The 12,302-nt window shown below is 32.8% G+C and overlaps 1 protein-coding gene across 1 annotated transcript in view; it reads right to left on the reverse strand.

Annotated features, from left to right (window-relative positions):
• Positions 1-3,091: 3,091 nt before the first annotated feature.
• Positions 3,092-12,302, reverse strand: part of LOC149804412 (U6 snRNA (guanine-N(2))-methyltransferase THUMPD2-like) — a 30,974-nt gene continuing 21,763 nt past the window's right edge. Inside the window, exons 8-10 of the mRNA XM_089939964.1 lie at positions 10,531-10,645; positions 9,509-9,632; positions 3,092-8,695 (exon numbers count right to left, since the gene is read on the reverse strand). Coding sequence (XP_089796090.1) covers positions 7,945-8,695; positions 9,509-9,632; positions 10,531-10,645 — 990 coding nt within the window. The 3' untranslated portion in view covers positions 3,092-7,944. The remainder of the gene's footprint in view (positions 8,696-9,508; positions 9,633-10,530; positions 10,646-12,302) is intronic.

Below are 12,302 nucleotides of genomic sequence, written 5' to 3' on the forward strand. Positions count from 1 at the left end.
TTTGCAAACATCATTGATGGACCAGCTGATCTTGAGTAATCATCGCTGTATCTTGCAAGGCCAAGTATCATCATGGCAATGTTGACATTTTCCAGACATGATTCAATATTTTTTGTCAATGATGTACATGACACTGTTAAATAAGGCCATGACACCATTATTAACAAAACCAATTCAATCACCAATTCCTTATGATATATCGTTTGCTCACAAAAGTCTACTTTTGATCTCGATGAATGTCTCAGCGGGCAAGAAATATCTACTTGTATCCTGAACCTGTAATTCGATTCTTCCATGTACGTTAGGTACACGTGCGTCATAAGAATAATACTGATAATCACCCACTTACTCATCTCTGAGAACTGGCGCATCCATCTCAATGCTGGATCAGATACACATTTAAACATTTTATTATAATTGTTATCGTCTAACACGAAGACCACTTTCTGTTATTAAACTTGCAATTATATTTTTTTCTTTCTCTTTTTCTGAGTGTGGTACACCAGCCAACTCTTCTAGTTTTTTATTTGCAGCTTGATTTGTTATTTTACTGACATTCGCAGGCATAACTTCAGTGCTGGGTAATTTACTAGCTGAGGTTTTCATCATATTAATCGTGCTACTCTATCCTTGATTGCCGACAATGCTTTACTCTTTACTAGCAACATCACCAATACCATTATCATGAACGTCAATAGCTTTCATTGATAATAGTTTTGCAATTGATATTGCTTTTGGGGCTATCCTTCTAAATAGACCCTGAACAACATCACCGAGTCCATCTCTGTAGGTAACTTTATATGTTGGTAATTGCGATTTTATCACCCTGACCATGATCGGTTCACACTGAGCATTATGTACGATCATCTTATTTTATTGTCAGTGATCTAATTCTATAATTCTAATTCTAATTCATCAACGATTTCCTCAATGAGAGACCGATAAACATTAATATCCATAATACCGCCTGCAAATAATCATCGACAAATATCAGCTGCTTCATTCATAATTTCTGGTGAATTATTATCGGCTCGTCTTCTGCCAATCAGAATCTCTAATCACTCAACATCGGCAAGGATGTTATTGGGGCATGAGGTAATAAGGCCACTTCCTCGAGTAACAAAATGACTTCCAGTTGTTTCTTCTGCTTCTTTCTTACCTGGCGAAGAACTTAATTCCCACACTTGTCTAATTCTCTCAAGTTCCGGGTCTTTTTATTTTTCTTGTTCTCTATCTCATTTAGCTTCTTTTTTCTGTTCTCTTTTTTGTTCAGCTTCTTCATCACTTATTGTTTGAGATGGTTGTAAGATCTTGTAGGCTAATAGTTGTTGTGATTCTACTCATCACAATTTTATATGTTTATCTCCTCTATCAATAAAATCATTATATTTTGCATCTTTTTTTCAATCGATCCAATCAATTTTACAGTATACTTTATAAATCCAATCATGCCAGGTTTCACTTTTTACATATTTATTAAGGTACACAGGTTTCAAAAATACTTTTCTATTGTTATAACTTTCCACAGCAAATCATCGCTAAATTTATCAATTGCATAAACTCTTTCTTGTTCTGATATATCACCCTCCATTTCATCCTTTTTAATACGAGCTTGGTCAATATCTTCAAGTACTTCTTTATTTACATCAGTAAGTTAAGCATCATCTATGTCAATAGGCTGAGCAGCACCTATTTCATTTGGAAGTTCTCGCAAGATTTTTTTTGTTTTCTTAGTTCTTTCTGCTATTTTTCTAGTATCTCTAGCAGTTTGTTCTAACGTCAGAAGAAGACCTTCAGTAGCTTCTGCAACTCTTTCAGTAACTTTCGTAACAGGTTCAAATAATTGCTCTGAACCTTCTGCAAATACAACTTGAGATTCTTGATGTTCTTGAAGTTTTTGTCTGACAGAATCACATACAGGAAGAAATTTCTTTATTGCTTCTAATCTTTTTAAAGCTAATCTAGCAGTATAAAATTCCATTATTGATACAATAATGATTTAATTACTTATACCCACATATCAGTAGAGAGGGTCCTACCACAAATAAGTGACATGGTGGATAAACAAAAACGCACACAAATTTTGAAAAACACAAACGACAAAGATAGAGCAACAAAATGAACTAATCCAAGTAGAGAAAGTCTCGGTTTTAGTTAGAGGCTTCAGTTTGACGTTATTGACCTTTTATTTTCATTTTTTGTAGGAAGCTTTATTTTTTAAAAATGTACCTTCCAGTAAGTGGCCTGTTCACGTTCTCTGCTGCTAGAATGTCACTGTATTCAATTCTGAACGTATTTTAGATTAACATGATTTATTAGGTTTTGGACACAGTGGAAAGTTTAGTACTATGAAACAACTGTTGAGATTATGTTGGAAAAAATAAGCGCTATCTAAGACATGTATGTGCCATAACAGTTTAAAAAGGTATCCCAAATTTATGCATAAAGCTAGACAAATAAAATATTGATATGTTGTGTATACTGACTTAAAAAATAGAACCATGAAATTACAAATTAAATTTTTTTAGTATTTTAAAGTGATTTTCTTTTTAAATTCAATATTTATACATTTATCCCCAAAAATTATACATGTATTCAGTCTGTGTGGTCTTTATTATCAGCATGTAAGTATTCCTACATCTTATACAAATTGCAATGGTGGATATCTGTTTGTCAGAGAAAATATCAAACCAAGTAAGAATGAGGCTTTTATTCAAAACACATGAAGAAATCTTTCTAGTTGATAGTGTGCCTTTAGGTCATTTATAATATTTATAAGGGAGCATAGCAGTTCATTTGTGTCTTTATAACAGGTATGTGTTTATGACAGGGTAACTGTATGAGTAACACATATCTGCTTGTATGGTTCTCAGTAATAGTTTATAAAGATAGTCATAGGGTAGTTAATGAGAGGATTGTGATGAAATCTCCATAGTAGAACCTACTCAGGTTGTCTACTAAGCCATTTTAAACTGTTAGAGAATGAAAAATGTCAAAAGAAATACAGGCAAAGGGATAAAATACATTTTCCCCAAGTCTATGTACCCTTGAATGTAAGAAAACAGCAAAATGAAGTAAGTTTAACACAAAATGCATTCCTTTTCTTTGTTCAGTTTGGTTAAGACAAGATTAACAAAGTGATGTATTGTGGTATAAGCCAATATCCCATTCTAATGAACCATTTTACTTCATGCATTATTAATTACTAATAATAATTTTAACTGACACTCTAAATATTGCACCAGATATGTTCTGATTATTTGAGTTTAACTTTGTGTAAATGATCTTAACATAGTTACATATCCCATGTATACTGGTGTACTAACTGTTACACCAATGATCAAAAACCTCACCATCCCCACGTTGTCTTAATTTTATGATAGCTAGTGTACCTTATTATTATTTAGCCTGTAAATGGCTGAACATAATTTGACAAACATACTTATAGAAACCTCATATATTTTTGGGATGAATAGTCACTTTAGTACATGCCCATTTTTTTCACATTTTTGAGTGTCACTATGTCAAGTATTAGTGTTTTTTCCTGTGCTTGCACCATTAATGTAATTTTAAAATCTTCATATCTAGCAGATTTTAACTTCTTTTACCTACATCTTAGTTATTCTATAAGAATTAGTGAAACATTTCAGATCTAGCCTAGTATCTGGAACATGGTGGAAGAGCTGATTTAGTGTGGAAGCTCTCCAGCAGCCATACATGACCAAGACCAAGATTAGTTCATACTACCACACTGACAACATCTCGAAGACATGGATTAGGTGTTCATGAGCGCACTCAGCACCATTGTTCAGTAAGGTAGAGCCTCCCTTGAGTTGTACTTTCCTAAAATATTATCACCATTTGTGGCTAACAATACTGAAATGCAATGCATTTTTATTATAAAACAAGGTATTGGTCCCATCAAAATGGGAAAGTTTAGTGCACTAGTATTTGTACTAACAACTGACTGAGTACCTCATACAACAAACCTGGAACATAGTACTTGTCATTGTTTCTTTAGTGCATACGCCAATATGCAGTTGAACAGGCGTCTTTCAATTTGCTGTAAAAATCACTGTGATCCATCTTGCTTTACTACACTTGGATAAAATGTTAAATTTTGAACAAACTTGTGCTACCACTTTTTTAAAAATAACATTCATTAGTCAGCTTTGCTGTATAAAATTTGTCAATTTGAATTTTTAAATTTGTATGAAAATTTAACTTTTCATTCAAATTTAGTTTTCTAAATTTAAATGTTTAAATAAATATGTATCAAAATTTAATTTATGAATGTTTTTTTTCTTCAAACATTTTCAGGTAGAAATTAATTTGTATTATAATAAAGTTTTTTACTACATTGAGAAAGATTGATATAATTAGGAAGATGTAGCAAATTTAGTTTAGGTTTCTCAAGGGCACTTGAGGGGCCCCGAGTGGCCGAGTGGTCTAAAGCGCTCTCCGTTACGGATCACTGCCATCTCACCTTTGTCTGCGTGGGTTCGAGTCTAGGATTCAGCCAATGTGGGTATGTGAGAAAGCTTGCCAGTAGCTTCTCACGGGTCAGTGGTTCTTCCAGGGGTTTTCCTGGGTTCTGCCTCCACCATTAATACTGGCCACCATGCATAGCCTATCGTGTGCTGAAAAATGGCATTAAACCCCACAACAACAACAACAACAAGAGCACTTGACCCAAAACTTGCACCATGTGCAATACCAGCACTACACACAGCTGTCATACACCTTATTTGCAATGAAATTCAAAAAGACTGTGATAAACTGAATTAGGTGTGGCCTGATATGACTTGCATAACAATCATTACTACCCATGAATGTAGTCCCAATCTATTTTTAGAGCAATTTGTCCTCTTATTTTGGTGGTGATACAAGATTTAGATGTACACATTCTTGGTATTGATTTAAAGGTAATTGTTTATTCTTTAGAATTTGAGCATAATGGTTTGGTTGTTGTATGTATATTGGAGATGCACAGTAAGTAATGCAGCATTCATCTGACCCATTACACAGTGGTTTGTTTAGAGTCCAGCCTCTCAACAAAGAAACAACTGTAATGGCCAAATAAGACAAATAATTGTGACCTCAGCTGATCAGGAGTGCACACATCCCCAGAAATGGATTAAGTAAGGTCAATGTACAGGACCTGCCCCTGACCTCCTACTATGCACACAAGGCCAGGCATGCCCTGTCAGATGTCTGATACTAGATGAGAAATTCAAGAATGCGGATGTGATATAAAAAATGTGTTGGCAATAAAGAACTAACTTTAAATCATTTATTTCAGGCTGTATCACCACTGGCTTTTTCACTGTACTAGTGACAACTTTGTTAATTAAATAAGTACTGTAGTGACAACTTTGTTAATTAAATAAGTACTGTAGTGACAACTTTGTTAATTAAATAAGTACTGTAGTGACAACTTTGGTAATTAAATAAGTACTGTAGTGACAACTTTGGTAATTAAATAAGTACTGTAGTGACAACTTTGGTAATTAAATAAGTACTGTAGTGACAACTTTGGTAATTAAATAAGTACTGTAGTGACAACTTTGGTAATTAAATAAGTACTGTAGTGACAACTTTGGTAATTAAATAAGTACTGTAGTGACAACTTTGGTAATTAAATAAGTACTGTAGTGACAACTTTGGTAATTAAATAAGTACTGTAGTGACAACTTTGGTAATTAAATAAGTACTGTAGTGACAACTTTGGTAATTAAATAAGTACTGTAGTGACAACTTTGGTAATTAAATAAGTACTGTAGTGACAACTTTGGTAATTAAATAAGTACTGTAGTGACAACTTTGGTAATTAAATAAGTACTGTAGTGACAACTTTGTTAATTAAATAAGTACTGTAGTGACAACTTTGTTAATTAAATAAGTACTGTAGTGACAACTTTGGTATTAAATAAGTATTGAGTGTTTGTAGAAAGTGTCACTATGCAGAATTGTCATTTTCAGCCATTATGTTTAAGTTGGGGGGAAGGGTAAGGCAAGAGATTGTGTAATTGTATGATTGTAATTTAATTGCATTAGAGATGCTTTATTTGAATGAAAGTTTTGTTTAGATTGTGCTTTACCATTGTTCTACATTAAGTTTCAACATTTTCTAATGTACTGTAGTACTTTCATTTTAAAATGCATTAACAGAACAGATAAAGGGGTCACATGGGTTGAGTGGATTAGGTCAGCTATGAAATAAATAATTATCTATGCAATGAAACTGTTGGAGCTTTTTCAGCTTTTCCATTTCTATCTTGTTTAGATAAATAATATTTCTAGTTAGGATGTGATAGCCATGACTGGAAATCTGGAAATGTCAAGTATTAATGTTAGCATTACATGAAATATACATCCTCAGAGAATAGATCACCAACTCTTTCTGACACAGAAATTATTAGCTTTATGTAGCTATTAACTAAGCCATGTAAACAAGAAAATAATTCTCTGCTTAAAAGTCGATGCTAGGTTTACTTGATCGATGTTAAACAATAATGATCTTAGAATTTTTTTATTTTCTTTAACTCATCTTTGAACTAAAGAACATTTTCACTTTAAATTTAGTCAGGTGTTGAGGATATTTTGACTTAAGGTTAGATACTGCTTGCCAGTGTTAACCTTCTGTTTACTTATTATTTTAAATGTATAATGGTCAAATATGCATGAATCTTATAGCTGTCTATAAGTATGAAAATACAAGAGTATATAACAATACTACTCATGCAGCTCTGAGAATTTTCAGAGACATGTCTAATGGTCAGTTGTTGAAATAAGTAGTAAGTAACCTCAAACCATAGTAATCGCTGATGTGACAGGCGAGAAACCTTAACTTTTAACTAAAAGGGATCTATTAAAACAAGATTCGAAACTGTTCTGGAATTGGTCAATATTTGGTGAAGCTTTAAAAACAAAACAAAAATACATCATTTATTCTCACTGCAGCTCATTAAATATAATATAGTTTCTTTTGTGTTCTTCAGAAGTCATAGCCAAACTATATATTGTAGCGACTAAAGAGGGCATATAAAACTTAAGCACAGGAACATCTATTCTCTCCAAATACTCACAAGATGATGTTGGCAAACAAAATTCTTTTTATCCTCAAGGTCAGCCTTGTTGTCAGTTGACAATGAAGTCATGTTTCACTTAAGGTTGATAAAAGAAATTAAGATCTAAAACTTAGTGTCAGATCTGCTGGTTTCACTCTTAAACGTTTTACATTTTACATTTGCTGAAACCAACTTGTGATGGTATTGTTATTTTGAGAGAAGTGATAGCATCACCTGGGAAACAGTTTTTGTTATCCATGATTTCACACATCTATGTATTAATCTGATCTGAAGAAAAAAGAGAAAACAATCGGCCATTTCTTTTGTGATATTCTCAATTGTACATTCTTGAATCTGATTACACAGCAGTTAATATCATAAACAAGTCAATAGTCTGTGATAAATGTAGCAAAAAATAATTTCATCATCAGCCAATGAAAAAACAACTTTCAAAAGTAATGCCATGAGTCAAAACAATATCTTGAGCAAGAAGTTGATATAAAAGTTGTCTCACCTGTATATCTGATAAAGATGTGTTTCAATTTTTCCTGGGTGGAATCAACAATTTTACCATTTTGTGTAAAATGTTTTAAAGTCAAAATAACTTAAAATTATAGCAATGTTTCCAGATCAAATACAATGTTCTGTGGATCCCTTGTTTTATCAAGGGAAATTTATTTTCATTGGGGTGTGTTTTGAAGAGTATGATCAAAAACATGTTTAACAGTCAGTCATTATTTGCCATATTGATGAAATTATTTATCAATGAATTTAGTTATTTTTCTGATCAAAATATCAACCATGACACATCATTTCTATTTTGGAGAATCATATTCATATTGGAGAATCAGCATATGGTGGGTTGCTACAGTATTTATTTCCTATTTTTAAGTTCCAGTATGTATGAATCCATTTCTCCAAGTTTGATATAATGTTGATCCTTCAAGACTAAAGTACAAATTTTTACAGCATTATTTACAGAATGTGTGTGTATCTCATGGAACATCTCTACGCAACAGCCTTTAGAAGTCTCTTCTGATGGGTGAAAAGGGTCAGCAATATTGATCTCTGATGAAAGAAACACCCCGCTACCATTGTCATGCTCATGAACAGGTTCTCCAATTTTGTTCATGTCATCAATTGGATGTCCTCCATGTTCAACATTGTATTTTTTATTTTCTTTAGCATCTTTCAACAAAGATTTTGAACTTTGCTCAGCAAACTGTTTACCATTTTTCTCTTCTTCCAATTTATCAAAATGTCTTTTACTGCCAATACATTTTTCTTTGCTATTTTCAGTACATGAATGGCATACTGCTGCTTCTGATGCTGTCGTGAAGTACCCTCTCTCAAGACCATTTCCATTTTCAGCTTTGATTGTTGGACTGTTATTGGCATCTGAAATACTTTGTGGTAAATCTTCTTGACAGCATTTACAATTCAAATCATTGCTTTTGCAATGTGAGAAACACAATATGTTTGAGGAGGGATCTTGGGTTATGCTGTTGGTTTCTGATACAAAGTCAGCCTCATCCATTTGATGAAGGTCTGAGAGATATTTCTCAATGAAGTTTTTTAATTCTAAACTTGTCAACACCACTGCTCTTCCACCATTCTTAAGAAGCCTTTGAAAACAGAAAACAAACACGTGTGACTTAATTCTGAATACTCAGGATACTTCAGGAAGAGTGGTATATTTCACCATTAAGATTACCAGAGCCAACAGATGATCTGTCCCAATTATGAAATTGCACTTGACTGGGACCTGACGTGAACACAAGTTGACTTTATATATTTTATACTGTATATATTTTAAGTGAATTATTTTCCCACTGTCTTTTTTACGTCCTCCTGATAACTCATATATGGGTTGTCTCTGATCATCAAGTTTGCAGCAACTTCATTATACAATGGAAATTATTATAAAAATCTTGAATCTTTGTTGAAAAAGTATTTAATTAAAATCTAACATGATTTCATCCAGTTCTTATGTAAATACTTTCAACCAATTGCATTAAAGATGTAACAAAATCTAAGAGACATTAAGAAAATGTTGAAACTAAGTTGATATGTCATGCAACAATGACTTTCATCACCATTTCTCTCAGGAACGAATCATAAATTCAGAAAAAGGCAATCTAATATTCTAAGAGCAAACATCAGGCGCCAGACCAACTTTGATCAACAGTCTGTATACCGTATGCATGATAGAGGCATAAATAAAAACTGCAGTCCTTCAATGTTTAGCATGGAAACAGAAATCTAGGTGATAAAAGTCATGTTTGTCCTTGCCTATCCTGGCTACAAAAATATCAGAAGTACTTCAAAAACATAGCAAGTATAACTTTCTGTACAGTAAATTATCTGGCTAAAAACACTATTAGTGTTTGCATGTTAGACTCTTTAATATATTTATTTATTGAAACATTAGACTATACCTTGATGTTTCCAAAAGCAGTGAGCAATAGAATGATTTGAGATCTGCAAGCTGTGTGGTATGCTTAATACCAAATGGGGCATCCATCACAATGCAGTCTAAAAAATTGTCAGGCAGTGGGAAGTCTGAAACAATAAAAAAATTTCATAAAAACATTGTCCAGCAGTGGGAGATCTGAAACAAGAAACAATTCTCATAAAACAATGTCAGGCAGTGGGAGGTCTGAAACAAGAAACAATTCTCATAAAACAATGTCAGGCAGTGGGAGGTCTGAAACAAGAAACAATTCTCATAAAACAATGACAGGCAGTGGGAGGTCTGAAACAAGAAACAATTCTCATAAAACAATGTCAGGCAGTGGGAGGTCTGAAACAAGAAACAATTCTCATAAAACAATGTCAGGCAGTGGGAGGTCTGAAACAAGAAACAATTTTCATAAAACAATGTCAGGCAGTGGGAGGACTGAAACAAGAAACAATTCTCATAAAACAATGTCAGGCAGTGGGAGGTCTGAAACAAGAAACAATTCTCATAAAACAATGTCAGGCAGTGGGAGGTCTGAAACAAGAAACAATTTTCATAAAACAATGTCAGGCAGTGGGAGGACTGAAACAAGAAACAATTCTCATAAAACAATGTCAGGCAGTGGGAGGTCTGAAACAAGAAACAATTCTCATAAAACACTAACCATGAACATACCTTAGTATATCAGCCCAGCATTTAAAATAATCACTAGAGACCTCTGTGTGAAATAAAAGTAAACTTGTGCAGAATATAAACACACATCTTCAACACGATCAATGACTGAAAAGAAACAGCAAAAATAAAAACAGCTGGATGGAAATTATTTCAAAGTTTATATGATTCACACCAAGGTGTATAACAATGTAATCAGAATGTTCAGATTTAATTTAATATTTCTTTAACTGTTTTCTATGTGTCTTGAAATTATAATTCTTATCCACTGTTTTTAATAATCAAAGAGACAAGAATGGTATTTCCAGACATAACAATACAACATACTTAAAGCATCAGCCTGTACAATTTGAACATTCCTGTTAGTCCCTGCAAAGTCAACATTGGTTCTTGCAAACTTCAGTTGATCTGGGTCGATATCACAGCCAAGAAAATATGCAGTCTGTAAGTAAATTATATATATTGTTTGCAATCACTGACACAAATTATTAAATTATAAGCATTGTTAGAAATCATTGGCACATGTTATGAAATTATATACGTTGTTTGCATGAAATTGACACATGTTATGACATTATATACATTGTTTGCTATCATCAGCACAGATTAAGAAATTATATACATTGTTGGCATGAAACTGACTCATTATGAAATTATATAAATTGTTGGCATGAAACTGACACATTATGAAATTATATACATTGTTGGCATGAAACTGACACATTATGAAATTATATACATTGTTGGTATGAAACTGACACATTATGAAATTATATACATTGCTGGCATGAAAATGACACATTATGAAATTATATACATTGCTGGCATGAAACTGACACATTATGAAATTATATACATTGTTGGCATGAAACTGACACATTATGAAATTATATACATTGTTGGTATGAAAATGACACATTATGAAATTATATACATTGCTGGCATGAAACTGACACATTACAAAATTATATACATTGTTGGTATGAAACTGACACATTATGAAATTATATACATTGTTGGCATGAAACTGACACATTATAAAATTATATACATTGTTTGCAATCAAAGGCAATTGAAATGATTCAGAATATTGAGATTACTGTTTTAAATGTGAATAATGATGTTATGCATCTTTTAATTTATACATGAACCAAATATCTAATATTGTGTTTTTATATAATTCATGCCATGTACATAGAACTGTAAATGAAATTCCAAAGCTATGCACCACAGTTGGAATATCATTCTGCCATTTGTCTACAACCAAAAATAACCTCTGGCAATGTATGTCTGCCACATTCATAACTATTTCAAGGAAAGATAGCTCTATCATCACTGATATTTTGGTTACAAATAGTGCTATTCCTTCTATGGAAGACACCTTTACTTTGGCAAAATTTTGAATCAGTTTAATGTTAATCACTCTTTCAAATGTCATCTAAATCTCTTACCAGCTGACTGAAATGGACAAGCAATGACCCGATCGTGAGGCATCAGTGACAAATATTTTGTGCAAATAAAACCATCCGAGACACATAAGAGTTATATCAATCAATATCAAGAATGAAACTGAAATCTGATGATATATGCCTGACACGATGTAAATGACCATTAACATAGCACTAACAGTTTTTGGCGATGTCAGGGCCATGGATCAACTGCTATCAAAATAAAACTCCACAAACATCAATATGTATGTATTTTCAAACTCTTCAGAGAAACCAAATCTGTAAAAAGGTTGGCATGGCAAACTTGATCCTGCTATGATATCCCCTTCAGTCACAACAAATCCCCAAAATACATGAACATACATAAAACTCAAACTTTTCAACATCATGAAAACTCAAAACCTAAACAAATCAGATTGATTTCATACATACTGCAGGTCAATTGGGTCAAAAACATTAATGAAGAGAAAGCATGAACTGATTAATTTTCCACAAAATTACTTATGAAAATTTTTGTAAATGCATAAAAATAGACCTAGGAGAAAATGGCATTTGCTCATGTGAACTGTAAGGCAAAACCTAATCCCAGATGCAGGTAGCACAAATGAATTTCTACACTAAATTTGTCTACAAGTGTATACAACATGAAAT

The sequence above is a fragment of the Sinohyriopsis cumingii genome, chromosome 2 (assembly GCF_028554795.1).
Source record: "Sinohyriopsis cumingii isolate HCF-2022 chromosome 2, ASM2855479v2, whole genome shotgun sequence".
NCBI lineage: Eukaryota > Metazoa > Mollusca > Bivalvia > Unionida > Unionidae > Sinohyriopsis > Sinohyriopsis cumingii.